Below are 18,917 nucleotides of genomic sequence, written 5' to 3' on the forward strand. Positions count from 1 at the left end.
CAGCTCTGCTGGGCATGGCTGGTTCTCAGTCCCTGACATAGGGCTGGATAGGCAGTCTTTCCACAACACTTCTTCCTCACAAATCCAGCTTTGAAATCGCCTTTCGTGTCTACTAGAATAGACTCTGGTCTTTAACAGATCTGTAAATTTATCTGGTAAAGCCTGAGGAAGTTTCATCAGCAGTGGCTAATATCGTCTGTGGAGTGGCCTTGCTGAGGATTGTAATGACTGCCCAGACCCACCGCATACCAGGACATTTCCTGATCTCAGGAAACAGTATGTCCCACCCTGGCATTCAGTCAACAAACAGCAAGGGCACAAGGAAGGGAAAAATGTCACCCAGCAGCATGGGAAAAGCCAGTCAATCTGGTTTTCCCCTCTGCTCAGGCTGTGAGATGCAACTTAGATGATCTCAATTTCCACAACTTTGATCTGGTGACCGTGAGACTCAAGTAAAAACAACCCATGTGCCAGGAGCAGATGTTTCCTACCAGTCTCAGGAACAGAAGTTCCTGTCCTCTTCCTACCCTCCATTTCACCCCAATATGGCCCAGCCCTGGCATCTAACCATTCCAGAAACTCAGTAGATGGGCTTCACCCCATCAGGTTTTCCACAAAAATGGCAATACACAAACAGAGCTGTGAAAAGAGGAGGGGAGGGGAGGGGAGGGGAGGGGAGGGGAGGGGAGGGGAGAGGAGGGGAGGGGAGGGGAGGGGGGGGGGGAGGGGAGGGGAGGGGAGGGGAGGGGAGGGGAGGGGAGGGGAGGGGAGGGAGGGGAGGGGAGGGGAGGGGAGTCCTGAAAAGACTTTACACTCATCATCTGTGGAAATCAGGGGTTGCTGATCTAACTGGGAAGGGAGTAGCAGGGAGAGTATTCAGGGCTCACTCCAAAACATGGCAACAGGGAACTACAAAGCTCCACAGATTGGAACACAGGGCATCTTCGGATCATTAGCACATAGGACAAAAAGGTTCTCTGGTGTGACCCTTTGCTCAGGGAGGACCCTTTGCACAGGGAGGAATACAGGAAGGGTGACAGAGGGTACAGGGCACACAGACACCCCCTCCCTGCATCCCTGCCTCGGAGGGGACACACACAGTGATCCCACCATGTGCCACCCTTACCTGCACCAATGATCAGTACATTGGTGCTGCTCAGGTTGTAGTTGCTCAAGGAGATGCACTTTGCCATCACCTTTGTCCTCCTCTGTGTCTGAAGAGCCTGTGTCACCACAAAAAAGAAAAAGTAAAGCAAGTATCTTTACTCAGCATTACCCTGGGCAGCCAGGCAGGGATGGGGACAGCTTCAACAGTTGGGAACAACCACACCCTTGTACTGAACAAGGACTCCAAACCCCTGCTCATCCAAATACCATTCCAATGTCCAATGCACTACCCCTTACAAGGTACAAAAGAAAAATAAATCCATCATCTTCTGCAAAGCCATGCAGCTACTCAGAGCTGGGGTGGTGGTGGGGCAAGAGAAAAAGCACGTGTGTCCTTGTGTAATTCTGCACCAAAGGTGAGACAAGAATGAAGAAGCTCTGCCAGGAATTTTATCCTGAACCTGAGCAGAGCTTGTGCACCTAATATCCAAAGCTGATGGACTTGTCCAATCCACCAAAGTACAGGCATGGACCTGTGCCAGTGTGGTAGAGGCCAAAATCTGTTCCTAGTAGAGCAAATAGACTCAGTTTCCCCTCATCACTTCCCCAAATCAGCTGGAGTTGAAGTTCTGCCATTCAGATGACATCTCTGGATCTAACCCAAGTGTTCTAAGGGCCCACTGGACTGGATTTGCACATGTGTACATACAACCATGCATCAAAAGAAGGCTTTTCATGGAAAGAAAGATGACAGTGGCCTCAGTGGGCTTCATTCTGTGTCCTATCGGGGCAGGAGAGCCCTTTCTACCCCTGCATCAGGTTCCTGTCCAGCAGGAGCTGAGGTGTGAAGAGGGAGCACAAGCAGCCTCTGTCATCACCATGCCATGTTCAGACGAGGCCAAAAGGCTGGTAGAAGAGGCCTCTTTCCATGGGCCAGCTAGACTAAAAGTTGCTCTGAGCTTAAGGAAACATAGGACAAATGCAGGACGAATGTCTGTAAGACCTAAAAAAATGGACAGCCCAGGCCAGGTGTCCTGCAGCTGCAGGCAGGCTGGATGGGAAGGCGACCAACAGCTCTGCCCTGCTCCATTCATACCTCCATATAAACTGGATACTCACACATCCCTCTGCCCAGACCCGAGGATCAAAGATAAACATTTTCCTCCACCCCCACGCACATGCAGCAAAAACTGAGAGCATTGGCCTTGATTTTGGATGTCAGAGGCCCCTCACCTGCTTGCTTGCTCGGATGTATACCTTCTCCTTCTCAATCTTCACCTGGGGGTGACAGAACAGTGCTGGTTTGCAGAGCAGCAAGGGCTCCCTCTGGGCAACAGCTAAGGAATGAGGGGTGGTGGCACTGGGTAACCTGTAGGAGCAGCTCAGGCCATGGCAAGGCTACTCCCCGCTTGAGGCTCTGAGATCTCCTGTCTCGTATCAACCACGCACCAATACTCAGTGTACAACCTGATTCCTACCCCAAGTTTACATATATTTTCTCATTCCCACCCCACTCCTACTCCAGATACCTCCCAGACTGGGCACTCCCAGCTTCCCAGGAGGTGTCTGATGCCTGTGGGTGGGTACAAGGGAGCTGCAGGGAGGAAGGAGCTGGATGAAGAGCTGCTCTCTGCTGGCTACACCAGCGCATCTTTGGAAAGTATTTGCTCCATGTCATACAGATTGTTGCCTATCCCAATAAAAAGAGTCATTTTATGGGTGACACCAAACTGAGTGGTGTGGTTGATGTTCTAGAGGGAAGGGATCCATACAGAGGAATGTAGCCAGGTTGGAGAAGTGGCCAAATGGGAATCTCATGAGGTTCAGTAAGGGAAAATGCAAGCTGCTGCACCTGGATGTGAGCAATTTGCTTTATCAGTCCAGGCTGGGGGATGAAGGAATGGAGAGCTGCCCTGAGGAGGCCTGGGATTGTTCAGCCAGGAGAAGAGAAGGCTCCAAGAAGACCTCAGAGCAATTTCCAGTGCCCTAAGGGGCTCCAAGAGAACAGGAGAAAGACTTGGGCCTGCAGTGACAGGACAAGGGGGAATGGCTTCTCACTGCCAGAGGGCAGGGTTAGGTGGGATATTGGGAAGGAATTATTCCCTGTGAGGTTGGGGAAGCCCTGACACAGGTGGCCCAGAGAAGCTGTGGCTACTCCTGGACCTCTGGAAGTGTTCCAGGCCAGGCTGGAGTGGGCTTGGAGCAACCTGGGATGGTGGAAGGTGCCCCTGGCCATGGCAGAGGGTGGAATGAGGTGGGCTATAAGGTCCCTTCCAAGCCAAATCATCCCACGATTCTGTGGTTTCCTCCACTGCAGGGACAAGAATCTCACCTGGAACCTGGGTAAACTATCCAAGCCGGGAAAGTCCTCAATGTCACCTGTGCCGATATTGAAGCAAGCTCCATGCCAGGGACAGCGGACTCTTCCTTTGGACAGAACCCCTGCAGGGAACATGGCAGAGCAGGGTTGGTGCTGCCCTGCAGCTGCTTCCCATCCTGTGAGATGGCGCCTCTCCTAGAGGACACATGGCAGCTGAGGTGCACCTGGACAGGCAATGGTGGAGTTTTCTCAACATGCACACTGGGCTTATTTGGGACCAGCTGGCATCCTATATGAGCAATTCCTTCTAAACTGCCCTGGATGGCAGGGTCCTCCAGTACCTCTGGCCACAGTTCCAAAGCTATCTGCTCTGGGATATAACCTTGCTGTCCAGCCAGGATGGGGCTGCCACCCCCAGAGGCTCATGGTCATCTTCACAAGCCCCACTATTACCCAAAAAAAGTGGTGCCTCAAGCAGAGCATCATTGATTTAGAGTACATGTGTTCCAGAGCAGACTCTGGCACAGCAAGGCACCTGCACACACCTGGGAGGCACAGGCATGTGCCCAAAGCCCAAATGTGTTCATCTCTCCAGGTGCTGGCTCAGAGGCTACTACCTTGGACTTCAGCTTTCCCTGCTACAATGCCGGGGCAGAGCACAGGCCACTGTGTGGCCATGGACTGGTCTTGAGCTTGTGTCTCTGCTTGCTGAGGCACAGCAGTGCAACATCTCATCACCACCCAGTGTGGGGCACAGGGGTAGATCCCCCTGCACCTATGACTGCAGCAAAGTCCCTAGACAGATCCCTAAGTGACAGCCAGTCTGAGGAACCACAGGTCTCTGAAAGGGCAGTGAGTTCTCACCTCCAGGGCAGTGTGGGGTTCCTCTGCTCTGCTCAGCAAGCTGCTCACTCCAGGGGAGGGGCTGAGAGCACGGCTGCTATACCCAGCACGACTGCTGGGCCAGCAATGCCCAGAAGACACTCAGAAAGATGGGCTCCTGTCTTCCCCAGGATCCCACCTCCAGCAAAGTACCCTCCCAACCCCAGTCTTGGTGATGCTCATCAGTACACAGCCTGCTGCCATTGCTTAGGCTCGGGTCAGAGACCTGTCCTGAGAAGGTGCCAGGATGCATAATTTTAGGTGCCAAGATGGGAAACCAATCCACCTCATCCCACTTCAGTCAATAACATGAGCAACATTCTTTCTGCTACTGAAAGGATCCCATCAGCCCAAAGAGAGCCCTTTTCCCCACCAACAAGAAGCAGCCCCAGCCTTGTGATCTCCAGTGGCAGCTGCAGACCAGAGCTGGTAGAGTGCTCTGGGGAGTTTTGTGCAAGGCTTGCTGCCTTCCTCAGCCAGAAGATGCCCAGGTGATGCTGAGTGTGCAGTGCAGCACTGCTGCATGCTTGGCAGCACTGTCAGGGGGCTGTCCTTTGCCCTGTGATGCCCTCAGCTGCTCTCCAGAACATGATGCAGACTGACCTTTGACCAGCGGAGCCCCATAGTGTGGACACTTGTGTCCCACGGCGTGGAACTCGCCACTCTCCTTGATGAGCAGAGCCTTCCCACAGCCCAGGTCCACTTCCCGCATCCTAGGGAGGAGGAATATCGAAACAGATGGCAGAGCATCCACCTCACAGCAGATGCCACCATTCCACCCTACAATTCAACCTTAGTCCCATCAGGCTCCACTCCTCCTTCAACTTGCTCACTGCTGGCTTCAGGTGGCTACAGATGTGGGTCATTCCTTGCCACCAAGCCAGCTTTGGAGGTGGCTCTGCTGTCCCAGCCTAGGCCACATCCAAGCTGGGCTATTGAGTGGTAGCATCTAATTTATCCATCACTGTGCCAAGAGGCAGCTCAAAGCACCTTCCCAGCTGCTGGGGGAGCTGCTAATGGGAGCAAGAAACCAAACTGGTTTTACTGTGACATTAGTTCCCCTCCTGGTCCCAGCAGCTCAGCAGGCCCCTGCCAGGCTTGTGTTCAGTTTTTCAAACCAAACACAACATCTCCCAGAGCTGAAAATCAAGAGAGGTGATTCTGAACCTTGGGGTCTGCCTCCCACACCTCAGTGGTTTTTGCTCTGATCCTGGCCATGTGCCAGGGTCACTTTTCCTGATAAATCCCTCATGACAGCAGACATCTGTGACCTTCTTGATGTTTTCCTCAGCTGTTTTTGCAGAGTGGAGTTCACACAGTGACCTCCCGCCGACATCAGGTTCCTGGCCCAGCTCAGATGGGTTCAGCTCTGCTCTGCTAGAGGAGGAGCCAGCAAACTTCAAGCCATTCCTATGGAGGGGCTCGGGTTCTCTTTGAAATCTCCCAGTTGCTCACACAACAAGGAGGAACGGTCTTAAACTAAAAGAGGATCAGTTCAGATTACATATAAAAAAGAAGTTTTTTCAATGAGAGTGGCATTTTAGCAGGATGCTCTGTCTGGAATGGGGTAAGACAACTTGAACAATACCCAGTATTGCAAAGCTGTCAGTGGTGAACTGGGACGGGGCGTTACACTGCTTCTGGTTATGAGTTATGCTAAATCCAGTCTGACTCATCAACCCCAAAGTTAAACATTCTGATAGCAAGAGGAAGACAGGGCAAATATGGTAAATTATCCTTATCTAAAAATGCTAAGCTGGCACAGCTGGCCTGCAGATACCTGACTGACAATCACTCCTTACTCTAGAAGTCCTGTCCCTTACAAATAGCAGGTTCTTCTAACATATCCCTTCTTGGAGCATGTGTGGAGATTCCACCCTGTGGTGGGAACACCCTTCAAGGTCACTCAAGACAGAGCGAAGGAGATTTGCCCACACTCACTGGTCTGGATGAGTGATGTCAATCTCTATTTCACAATCACAGGGCTTTTCCAGCTTTAATACAATTACTTCTTTACTAAACTCTACTCTACTCTACTATTAGTTTTAGCTTTTATCCTGTATAGTAAATAGTTCTGAGTAAGATCTTTTTGTCTAATCTTTTTTGATAATAAATCATTCATTATTATACAAATATATCCGGTTTGCCATCCTTATCCCTGCAAGACAAAGTTGTACAAAGGTTCAATCACACATTTGTAGTTCCTTAGATTTAAACGGTTGGCAGGGCTAGGATTGGATCCAGTTACACCTGGTGTCTCTTGGAAAAGGAGTTTAAAAAGCCAGGGGGTTCTTTCTCCACCTCCTGACTCAACAGCTTCTCTCACAAAGTTTGTCTGAAACTCCCACTCCAGCTGAGACAAATTGACATAGTCAGTAGGATGGCAAATAATTGTGAGAAAGAGACAAAAGGCTTAACAGAATATTTACAGCAGCACAGGACACATATTAACACTTATAATCTTTGGTCAGTGAACAATTATATGAGTAGGAAAGGATACTAGGGAAATTAAATAAAAAGAGGGATCACTGGAAGATTAAAAAAAGAAGAGGTATTGTATCATGTACTGGGATTACACTTAAAGACTGCATGGCAATGGAGAGAACAAATTATAAAAGAAACTAATACAGTAATTTCATGATTATAAGCCGCACGGACTATAAACCGCATCTCCGGGTGTTGGCAAACATTTTGTTCTTTGTCCATACACAAGCCGCACCCAATTATAAGCTGCTCTGTGGTTCGCAGCGAGGACCCGCGTGCAACAAAGTTGCCAAATAGTAACAGAACCGCGGGATGGCGGGGTTTACTGGCTTGGCTCGGGCCGTGAGGGCTCGGCCTGTTCGGAGCTGCCAACAGGGCCGGGTGGCCCAGCTCGGCGCTGCCACTCAGCGGGGCCTCTCAGGGCCGGCCACCGCCACCGCTGGGCTCTCTTGCCCCGACCCGTGCGCTACGCCACGGTGGCAGGGGGGACAACGGAGCCCACCAGCACCCGCGCCGGTGGTGGGAGGAGGGGATGGAGCCCGCTGGCACCCATGGTGGTGGCGGCAGGAGGGGACGGGAGCCCCCCACCTCCCCCGAGCCGCGGGGCCAGCAGGAGGGAGCCCCCCACCTCTCCCGGGCTGCGCTGCCTGAAGGAGGGAGCTGCCCCACCTTCCCCCACCCGCACTGCCGGCACTGAGCCGGCTCCACCCACGGCGCAACAGAGTAACAATTTGTAACAATCACATAAAGCGGGTTTTACTGGCAGGTGTTCAGCACCTCGGTTTCCACTTCCAGGGTTGGAAATGTCAGAAAATTATTCACATATTAGCCCTCCTGAGTGTAAGCCGCATTTCCACGGTGGGAGGCAAAATTTTAGTCAAAACGGTGTGGCTTGTAATCGTGAAATTACTGTAATCTGAGAGAGGAAATAAAAGACAGAAAAGAAGTCTTTAACAGACAGAAAGCAACTGTCTTTATAGTTTCAAAATGACTGATCAACGAAACAGTTAAAAGAATCCAAGGAAAAGACAAAAGCTTGGAAGAAAAATTAGAACTGACATTATAAAAAGCCCTCAGTTTTGAAAAATTGTGAAAATTAATAGTATCACCTGAGGATTGGGATGGTGATTTTTGGGAAAGCCCTGATGAAAATGCTGATGAGGGGGAATGGAACTCCAATGAAACAATTGAACCTCCACCTCCTACAGAGGAAGAGGTTCCAGACTTAAAAATGAGACAGGTAATTAAGACCGAAGTGTCCAAACCACCCCAAGGAAGTCAGTGGAGGAATACGGACAGAACTATGGTCTGGGACCCCCTGCAACTGGCAAACCTACAGGAAGAAAATCAGGGCAGTCAGAAACTGAGTATTTGTGAAGAGTGAGTCTCTCTGGGGAATCTAGAGGACTGTTGAATGGAACTCAAGCTAAGGGATACTGGGGGCCAGGAGTTTTATTAAATCTTACACCTGAGTCTCCCAATCAACCCCATTCACTAACTAGTGAGGCTGCATATTGGGCAGGAAGAATAAATGCTATGGGAAGATGAGATCCAGCTTCCATAGCCATATGGTGACCTAATGAAATCTCTGCTACCGTTACAAAAGCAGAAATGTTTCCATGTGAAAATGGAAACATCCCAATCTCAGTGGAGGTGGGTCCCAACTAAGACTTCTATTGAGAGGATCCCTGCAATGATAAAAATTTATTTAGTTGGGATGATTGAGATGAAATTAGAAGAGATATAATGTATAAAGAAGCTTTACAAGATCCCCAGGTGATTATCCCCACATGGGCAAAATTCTAGCATGGTTTGGGAACTGGACAAGGAAATATGAACTAGACAAGGAAAATTCTGGAGAGCAAATTCAGGCTGTTGAGAGGAAAAACCTTGAATTGAAAATTTGAATGCAGATACCTCCAAAATGCTGGGTGAAGACTTTTAAACATACCCTAGTTGAGATAAATGGAAGATCAAAACTCTGCTTACTTCTGGGAAGAGCAAAAGGAGCTATGGAGGATGGCAGTGACCTTAGGGACTCCCCTGTGATGCCCTCGGCAGACAGTCCAATGTAGGGATAGCAGACTTAGTCAAGTGGGCAGGATGGGGGAACAGAAGTAATGGAAAGTCTCTACTAGAAAATCCCCCCCAACCCTTTTGAGTTAACAGAAACACAAAAGAAAAAAAATACTAAGCTCTGAGTGAACTTTGGGTCTTCTCACCCAGTACATTATGGCCTATCAATGGTCTGATAAGGATGGGCCCCATATTTACTTACCAGTAGGACCTAGAAAACATTTGAATTTTCTAATTGTTACAGGAGCCCAAATATCTCTGATGACCCCCACAGATGCTGAAAAAAATAAACGTAAGTTTTAAACGAAAGAGAATTCATTTAATAGGATTCAAAGGACAGCGTATTATATATTCTACTGTCAAAGTCTGTTTATGGTTACCTGGGGAAAAATCAATGATCTCACACACATTTGCAATCACAGATAATGAAGAAAACATTTTAGGATATGATATCCTTAAAAGAAGTTTGGCAATTGCACAACAGGAATGTTTGGTCATCCAGACCCACAAAAATTCCATATAATAAATTTTTTGAAAAAAACAGAAAATTAACCTATTAAAAATTTAGAACAAAGGGGTATTATATTTAGAGCACATACCCCATATAATTCTCCTGTTTGGCTGGTCAGGAAGCCAGACATGAGCAGGTGCTTAATGATTGATAATCAGTGGCTGAATACCAACACGGGAAGATTCATCCCAAACACTACCAGTCTCACTGCTACCCTTCAAGCAGCTGCAGACAAACAGATGGCAGTTCTAGATGTAAAAGACATGTTCTTTGTGGCTCTGTTTTAGGATACTAGAGAAATCCTATTCCTGGATTTTCTATAGAGCAAGACCATTGCATGCATTAATGAGCAAAAGCCAGACTTAGGGTCGCAAAAGGTTTTACAAAGGCTAATAGAGTTTAAAATACATTCATCACTTGGGGCAGTTCATTCCAATAATTCTACAAGAGCTGAATGGGGTTTTGCTGTACATAGGACTTATTGTAACATGTTCCAGAAAGGCCCACACAGACTAAACAACCATTAGGGTTCCGTTCTGCAGCATTAAAAGATCCTAAGAAGAGATACTCTGACTAGGAAAAGAGATTACTATCTCTGATCTGAGCTCTTAAACAAGAAGAAAAAATTCAACAGCACCAATCTGTGCAAATCCAAAGACCCTTGAATCTACTAGCCAGTATTAAGAAGGGCTGTGCTCCGGAGGGTGGAATTACACAAACACCAACAGTGCACAAATGGTGTGTACATATCTCAGGAGTCACAGGTCCAATGGATATAACTGAAGGGACAACAAAACCTGCAAAATTACAGACAGTCATGATCCCAGATATGCTAGCTTTGCAACAGCTACATAAGCCTGGTGCTATACTTGGTATTCCTGTAGTTATGTCAATCTCTGAAGTTAAAGGCATCTGGTTCACTGATACCACTGATAGCCAAACATATTGATGGTAAGGGGAAGTACAGAGTAGTTACCAAGGGAACACCATGAAGCTGTGCCAGGAGAGGGTCAGGCGGGAGCTCAGGGAAAGGTTCTTCCCTCCCCCAGAGGGTGCTGGCACTGCCCAGGCTCCCCAGGGAATGGGCACGGCCCCGAGGCTGCCAGAGCTCCAGGAGCGTTTGGACAGCGCTGCCAGGGATGGGCAGGGTGGGATTGTTGGGGTGTCCGTGCAGTTGTGCACAGGGTGAATGCTGCGGGCTGGGCTGGATGATTCTTGCGAGTCCCTTCCATCTCAGGATATTCTGTGATTCTACAGACGGATTCTACAGAGTGCTCTGAGCACTCTTGTCTAGTGGAAGGTGCCCCTGCCCATGGCAGAGGGTTGGACCAGATGGCCTTTAATAATCCCTTTCAACCCAAACCATCCTGATTCAATGATTCCATGGTGTGGTACCCTGGATCAAAGAGTTACTAGCACAGCTGAAATTGTTTACAACACTGAGTTTGGTAATTTTTAGGCTCACTGGACCACATATCCCTCCTTGACCAGCTAAGCCAGGCTGAGACTCAGCCCCATCCTGGCCAAAAGCATCTCTTTGTTGATCATGCACCTTGCACCTAGAAAGAGCTACTGAGCACACTCAACCAGTGAAAGAGTGATTGACGATGCCACTAGCACTGAAAAGCAGCGTTTTAGAAAATCCTTTCTACCACCCTTGGGTTGTTCAAAGAGGTGCTCCATAGCCTTCTGTCCCAGCAGGGATAAACTAAGCAATACACACCTCTATACCAGCTGCATGCAGGTGAATTTGTCCACAGCATCTCCCAGGGATGTAGTAGGGATGCTGTGCCTCCTCCATGGTGCCCAGCGACTTTGGCTCTGTCTCCTGCAGGCTGGCTGGACACAGATTCTGCATTGCAGCTTCAACACGTGCTTATATTTGCCAGAGTTGCCATACCCTGCAGACTGCGCACAGACTGGGTTTCTGTTAGTAGCCATGTTACACTGGTTAGTGGCACTATCTACTGGACCACCAGTCCTTCAACCATCCATCATTGCCAGGCGGCTGCTCATTGATCCTCTCTGCGGGCTGGAGACTGGGGTGCAGAGGGCTCCAGCACTGAGGCCTCCACTCCTCCACTTGCCCAGACCTTGGCCACAGCTTTGCAGATCAGTACTCAAGCGTTACTGAGTGACACTGATGTTGTTCTGCACTGAGCAGACATTAACTCTCTGCCCTCTCACTGTGCCTCCACCAGGTCCACCAGATCTTCCTTTCAGCACATCCTGTCTCTTCTCACCTCTCAGATGCTCCCTTTCCACCCAATAGTCCCGATACATTCTGTGCAATCTGTGGTCTGCCTGAGGCACTGAGCCTCTTTCCAATGCAATTATCAGGAGCTGCTTCCTCAGAGGAGAGTCTTCCAGCTAACCATGGAGGAAAGTAAGAGTTGAGAAGACAGCTCTTGTTTTGTACAGAGCTGGACAGGGAACACAGAGGTGCTGTTCCCTGGAGACTTCCCCTCTTCCAGCCAGAAAGCCTATCCCTACACAGCTTGATGCTTATCTGGAAATCCTGGTTGCTCCCACTGCATGGAGAGGACCATCTCTACAGCTATCCCAGCACATTGCCTTTGAGGTGCCAAACACATCACAGCGGCCATAGCAAACCCCACTTGCTCAAAGAAGTCACTGACCTTGTGTGATTCCAGAATGCTATTCATGCATACCAGGTTCCAGCATCTCAGAAGAATGGGACAGACTTTGCATGCTCATCCTTCTCAGATAACATCCCAACTCAATCCCATTACTTGCCCTCAGGCTACATAGACACTTGCCCTGCTCTGCTTTGAAGTCATGGAGATGAGAACAGGGCTCAGCCCACCAACAGTTCTGTTCGACCCTCAAACCTATCTCAAGTCAGACTTTAGGCAACCTGCACCAACTGTTCAGTGACAAATGCCTAAATTCCCAATTTCCTTGCCACCTTGGGTGAAAACCAGTAGAGTTCACACGCCTGCCTTTTGCCCCATTAATTCAGCAACCATGTTCCTCAGAGATGCAGCTCTGCTCCCTCCCCAAGCAGGACACTCAGCACTTGGAGCTCTTCCCTCTGCACAAGGGGAACGGAGCAGTACAAGTCCTTCTGCATTCCTCAGCTGATAAAACCTGCTCAATGGCAACCATAACTCCCTGGGAAGATAAGATAAGATAAGTTAAAGAATTTACAGCATACCCAAGAAGATGTGTGAGCTCAGAGAGTCAAAAACAAGACCTCGTCTCTTCAAGCCAGCACAGAGCCACCTGCAAGGCTCCCATCCTGCATTCACTCCAGAGTAATCCAGAGAATGATTTACACTGTCTGCACCCTGCTGAGCTGTTTATTCAGTTGGGAATTTGTCCTGTTGTCCTACCCTACTCCCCACTTGGGAAGCACAGCTAAATCTCAGCTCTGGGCTGTAAAGGACCTTTGCTCGAGAGCTGTGAGAGCATTGGGGGGCTGTTTTCTGTCGTTCTATTTAGGCTGTATCTTTCTGCATCTCAGTTCTGCTGAGGCTGTGTTAGTAGCAGAAAAACATAAAGGTTGGGCAGAAAGCATACTTTGTGCTTGCAGGCTCCACTAATGCAAGGCAGCAGTGCCCAAAGCCTCATGCCAGCACTCTGCGCTGATGCCATGCCCATGCACACCACTGCCCAGCACACTCCTTGGGAGAATCATCCCTGAAAATCCCTCTCGTTGCCAGCACGAGGGGACTCCTTTGGCTTGGCCTATTGTTCACATGAGTTGTGGGACCCTCTCACAGCACTCCTACCTTGACCTGGACTCAGCCTGCTAGAAAACAGCTATTTTCAACCTAAATTATCTGGTGTTGGCATGTCTGCTGTCACATTCGTAGCACATTGCAGCAGCTGATGAACATGGGACCAGCTCCCAGACTAACACCAGTTCCTAGCCCTGGCTTCAGCTGAGGAGCTCCCTGCTATGGCCACCTGCAGCCAAGTATGTTCTCACAGGCTGCAGCCAGCTCTTCCTCACCTTCCCCGCAGCCAGAAGAGCTCTCCAAATCTTTTCTTCTATCATACTCCCTGCTCCCCAGTTAATCTAGCTATTCACAGAATAACAGGGTGGTTTGTGTGGGAAAGGACCTTAATGACCGTCTCATTCTATCCCCTGCCATGGGCAGGGACACCTTCAGATGCAGCAGGCGAGGCTGCATCTTGACCATGCAATAGAACCCTCCCTGTGCAACCAGTATTTCCCCAAGGCAGACTCCCCCTTTTCCTTCATTCCACCATCAAGGCAATTCTGGCTGCTGCCTGTGCTCTGCCCTGCTCCTCTCCAGCCCTGCTGCCATTGCTCACCTCCACAGGTGGCAGTAGGTCACCCACACCTCCACATGTCAAATCTCCTTGAGGGATATCCTGCATCAGCCACCAAAGGCACCCACATCCTTGAGCAAAAACAATCCCACAGATGGGTTTGTCTTTGCTTGAGGTAGAATGGATCCAAACTTACTTTCTTAACACATTCTTCATATGCACCACAGGGACTTTATTTCCTTCTATACTACATAGAGGTTTTGATTGGGCAGGGCCAGCCCGATTGGTGGACCCTCTGGTGTTGACTGACAATGTGACCTTCACTAAACATAGATTCCAGTGTTTGAAGCTTCCACCACCCATTTACAGTAATTTCACAAATACAAGCCGCAGCAATTTGACAAAAATTTTGGTGGAAACCCAGAAGTGCGGCTAATAGTCGGGGGAGGCTAATATGTGAATAATTTTCTGACATTTACAACCCCAGACGTGCCAGCCAGGGTGCCGAGCCAAGCACCTGCCAGTAAAAGCCGGCATTTCCGCGATTGTTACAGTGTTACTGTGTTGCCCTGGCTCCCTGCAGGCAGCACGGGGGGCGGGGAGAGAGGCGGGAGAGCTCTCTTCTTCCCTCCTCTGCCGCAGCCCGGGGGGGGGGGGGGGGGGGGGGGGGGGGGGGGGGGCGCCGCCATTGCCGCGGCCCGGGGAGGTGGTGGGGGAAGTGTGCGCCACCATTGCCATGGCTCGGGAGCCAACAGGAGCCCGCACAGCCATTGCCACGGCTCGGGGAGGAGGTGGGGTGCTTTGTCCGCGCCCGCCGCCGGCGCCACGGGTGCGGGAAAGCTCCGTCCCCGCCCGCCGCCGCTGCCGTAGGAGCGGGGGAAGCTTCGTCCCTGCCTGCCACCGCGGGGCAGCGCCGACCCGGGGTGGCCGAGCCCAGTGGCAGCGGCGGCCGGCCCCGAGCGGCTGCGCCGGGCTGGGCCACCTGGCCCCGTCAGCAGCCCCTAGCGGGCCGAGCCTGCACAGCCCAAGCCAAGCCAGTAAACTCCGCCCCCGTGGTTCTGTTACTAATTGCACGCGGGCCCTCGCTGCGAACGACAGAGCGGCTTATATTCGGGTGCGGCTTATTTATGGACAAAAACCGAAATATTTGCCAACACCCAGAGATGCGGCTTATACTCAGTGCGGCTTGTATTCGTGAATTTACTGTATTTCAATGTCGTTTTTAACAGTGCATTGCACCATTCCACTTTCCCAGGGGCTGGTGCATGACAGGGAATATGGTACACGCACTCAATACCTTGTCCAGTGTTTGTAAGCCCAGTTCCTCCGAACCTTTAACAGAGCCCAGGTGTTTATAAGGATACTTTTTAAATTAGTCCCATTGTCTGACTCAATTCTTTCAGTGCCGCCGTGTTGCCACAGGATTTGTTTTACAAGGGTCAAAACGGTATTCCAGACAGTGGTGTAAAACATGAGCTGTGTCTCCAGCTATTCAGTCATGCCTTCTACCATTGTCAGCACCTAATGCTTGCCTTGGCAGCAGGTTTGCGGCAGTGTGACACAATCCATCTGCCAGGCCTCTTCATAATTACATTCACCACCACCCCCCGGACCACGGGAGCTTTACCCACTTGGCCTCCTTGATCACAGCGCACTTTTCCCAACCACGGATTATCCAGGATATAGCGTCCATAGTTAAGTTCACCCCTTAATCACAAGGCCACGTTGCATCTCTTCCTTGATGGCCTGAGGTATTTTGGGCCCACTGAGCCAGAAATAATTCGCCTTTATCATGCTAGCCCAGACCTACCTCAGATACTTTAATCTTGACAGCTCAATCCACCTGCCCATTGTTGCGACACTCTTCAGTGCCTGACTGTCTTGGGTTGCAATACAGGATGGGACCGAAAGTGTGTATTCCATCACCATCTGTTGAGACCAGGTGGGGCAGTAATCCTTATCTCCACAGGAGATATTATCTGCTAATGGGCCATCCCTTAAAACCAGGTGGGGCAGTCATCTTTATCTTTTCACAACCCATCCTTCCTCCAGGGAGGTATCTTCTGTTAATGGCCCATTGAGTCCCACTGTATGACTGATAAAATGCCATCATCCCATTGGCAAATGCTCCAGCCAGGGGGAGGAGCCAAGCCTTTCCTACCAAGGTAAAAACTGAGATTTGGAACACCAGGTAGTCCTTTTTTCCACTGGATTCCAGAGGAAAGCTGGACCATCCATATCACCACATATGGAACTTCGGAGGAAAACTGTACCCTTCTACAGGATCACTGCTTCAACTGAACCACATCTGTCACTCCAAGAGGACTGCAGCCACCATTTAACAGGACTGCTACCAACTCCCTGACTGATGGAGTGTCAGGTTGTATTCTGACTGTCAGTGTTTTGGGGTTGTTCTCTGTAATACAGTATTTCTATTTAAATTATCCTAGTAAAGAACTGTAATTCCTATTTCTCATAGCTTTCCTTGAGAGTCCCTTAATTTCAAAATTATAGTAATTTGGAGGGAGGAGGTTTACATTCTTAATTTCAAACAGAGGCTCCTGCCTTTCTTAGCAGACACATGTACTCCAAACCAGGACACTGACTCTTATAGACATGTGCATCCACATGACAGACTTTGACAGCCAACTCTGTCCAGGCAGCAATGTCTTGCCACAATTCAGCAGCCCAGATGGGTGTCTCTCTGTGCTGCTAGGTCTTTTTCCATTGTTCCAGCCACCCCCACAGAGCATTTTCTACCGTCCATGAGTCATTGTAGAGCATTGGCCATTTCTCTCTCTCAGCAATATCTAAAGCCAGCTGGAAGGCTTTCAACTCTGCAACCTGATTTGATCCACCTTGCCCATCAATACGTTCTGCCACTCACTGTGTAGGGCCCCGTACATCAGCCTTCCATGTTCAATGCATCCCTGTGATAAGGCAGGAGCTGTCAGTGAAGAGAACACATTGCTTTTCATTTTCAGGGAGCTGATTATATGAGTGGGGCGTCCTCGGCACGTCACCTTCTCCTCCTCCTCCTCTTCTGATGACAGTCTGAAATTTTCACCTTAGGGCCAGTTTGTTGTGACAGCTCCAGTTGGTCTGTAGCTGCACAGGCAATTTGGCCTAACAGACACTGACTGGACCAGCCTAGCTGTTAGAGAATAGAAGTAAACAAGTCCCAGGTATGAAAGTGATTGGCTGAATTCAAGCTCAAACAAGGGGACCCCAGCCAATCCCTTTGAACCATGAATCATTGACCCGTATCATTGGCCAGTGAGCCGGGCAGAGCTAAGACCTTTAGCCAATCATGGTCGTATGGGAAATTCAAAGCCCCTATACAAGGGATGGACATCAATAAATCTTGGCTGCTGCTGCATGGTCTCGGTTCATGGTCTTGCCACTTTCCTGTCTCCAAAACTGCGGCAGTTTGTGATGATTCCCAAGATCCCAGGGTGATTGGGATTTCCTATCTGAGCCTGCTGTGTGATCAGACCAAACCACTTACTCCAGGTAACATCAGTGGCATTGATGTACGGCAGAGACTTTCTCTTTGAACACCCAGCCCAACACTGATAGTTGGGGCGCCAGAAGGAACTGTTCTTCCATGCTAATCACTTCTGAAGCAGATCAAACTTCTTAACAAATTGCCAGTCTCTGTTTTTCATTTAGCGTAACAGGCCTCAGATCCTCTGTATATCTGACTCCAGAACCCCAGAGGCTCCAGAAGGACCATTCTTCCTGGCTGTGGTGTAGAGCACATCTTTCTCAGCCTGTCCTGTCCTGACTAGTCCAAGGACTACTGCATCAACAATCACCTGTTTAAATTGTTTCAAAAGTTCTTATTCTTCAAGACCCCACTTTAAATCATTCTTCTCCTGTGTCACATGATAGAGAGGGCTGACAATCTGACTGTACTCTGGAATATGCATCCTCCATAGCTCCTAGGAAAGCCCATGTCTCCTTCCTGATGGCTGATGGGGACAAAACTGGCAGTTTTTTGGACATATCCATTGGAATCTGATATCTTTGCGAGAACACCTTTCCTTCATGCTTGAGAGGAGCCACCTCCAGAGATGAGAGTTTCTGTCCTCTTCCGAATTCCCTTGGGTCTTGTTTTGAAAGACAGGTGTCTGCTAAGGAAGGCAGGACCCTCCATTGAAATGGAATATATGACCCCCTTCCCTCCACATTATTAAGTGGCCTTCAGGCAAAAATATAAGGAAAGGAATAGCAGTTCTTTACTAGTGAGTATAACGAGGCAAACAAACAACAGCCATGGCATTCCCAACAAACAGACCCCCAGACCCAGTCCCAGCCTTCTCTCGCCACAGGCACTTTCGCCTTGGTGCAGTTCCGGGTACGGCCGGCAGGGGCGCTGCTGGCTCCCAGCCAGGCAGGGCGGGTGCAATGATTCCCCCGCGGCTGCAGGGGGCGCTGTGGGGCGGGCTCAGAGAGCATGCGGTGATGGCGGCTGTGCCAGGATGGGAGGGGATGGAGAAAGGGGCGGCTGCTCCCGGTGCCCCAGCAGGACCATGGGGAGCAGCAAGCTGAACGGTAGGAATGAGCAAAAACATCCCCGGGTGGTAGACCAGATGTATCGAACTCCGCAGCCGTAGCTGTAACCATGGGGGTCCCAGCAGGCAGGGCCTGCAGGGCTGCAGAGCAGGGAAAACTCTGAGCAGTGGCAAAAGAATGGCAAAGGCTTGACAGCTCCCAAGCAGATGGTGACAGCCCTTTTTTTCAGTGGGGCAGGGTGTTAATAAGGTCCCAGTTCAGTGGCTGCTATCCCAAGCAAAAGGCTAATCCCACAGTAGAAGGAGCAGGACTGGGTTGGGCTCCGGCAGCAACAGCGAATTCCCTCACCCGAGGGAGAGAGAGCCAGCAGCTGCCCCAGCCCAGTCTTTTACCAGCCCAACTCTCTGCCCCTCCCAGAGATATCTCAGATAAGAGAAGTGCAGCCAGATGCCCTCCTCCCCTGAGCTTGGCAGCTTCTTTTGTCTCTCTTAAGTACCCAGTCGTTCCTGTTCCCAGCAACTTATGGGACAAAAACCCCCAAGACCTTGTCAGTGCTCACACTCCAGGACAGGGATCCCAGTTCTTTGGTTTCACTACCACCTAGTTCCATACTGTAAGCCTCGATAATCCAGCACTGGAGCAGCCAGGTCACCAGGGTCTCTCCCAGCTGGCAGCTGGTGTCTTTTCAGATATCCCACAACTCACACGTAGGGATTGGGTGATTGTCTCTGGCTCTGCTTCTTCCTCCTGTTCTGA

General features: G+C 50.0%; 1 protein-coding gene across 4 annotated transcripts in view; it reads right to left on the reverse strand.

Moving 5' to 3' along the window:
- The window catches only part of AIFM3 (apoptosis inducing factor mitochondria associated 3), a 57,520-nt gene that overhangs the window by 17,950 nt on the left and 20,653 nt on the right, over positions 1-18,917 (reverse strand). For all 4 annotated transcript variants that reach the window (XM_033075525.1, XM_033075524.1, XM_033075523.2 and 1 more), the window contains 4 exons: positions 4,913-5,022; positions 3,440-3,549; positions 2,341-2,385; positions 1,127-1,223 (listed from right to left, as the gene is read on the reverse strand). In XM_033075525.1, coding sequence (XP_032931416.1) covers positions 1,127-1,223; positions 2,341-2,385; positions 3,440-3,549; positions 4,913-5,022 — 362 coding nt within the window. The remainder of the gene's footprint in view (positions 1-1,126; positions 1,224-2,340; positions 2,386-3,439; positions 3,550-4,912; positions 5,023-18,917) is intronic.

Source organism: Catharus ustulatus, chromosome 18, assembly GCF_009819885.2.
Source record: "Catharus ustulatus isolate bCatUst1 chromosome 18, bCatUst1.pri.v2, whole genome shotgun sequence".
Lineage (NCBI taxonomy): Eukaryota > Metazoa > Chordata > Aves > Passeriformes > Turdidae > Catharus > Catharus ustulatus.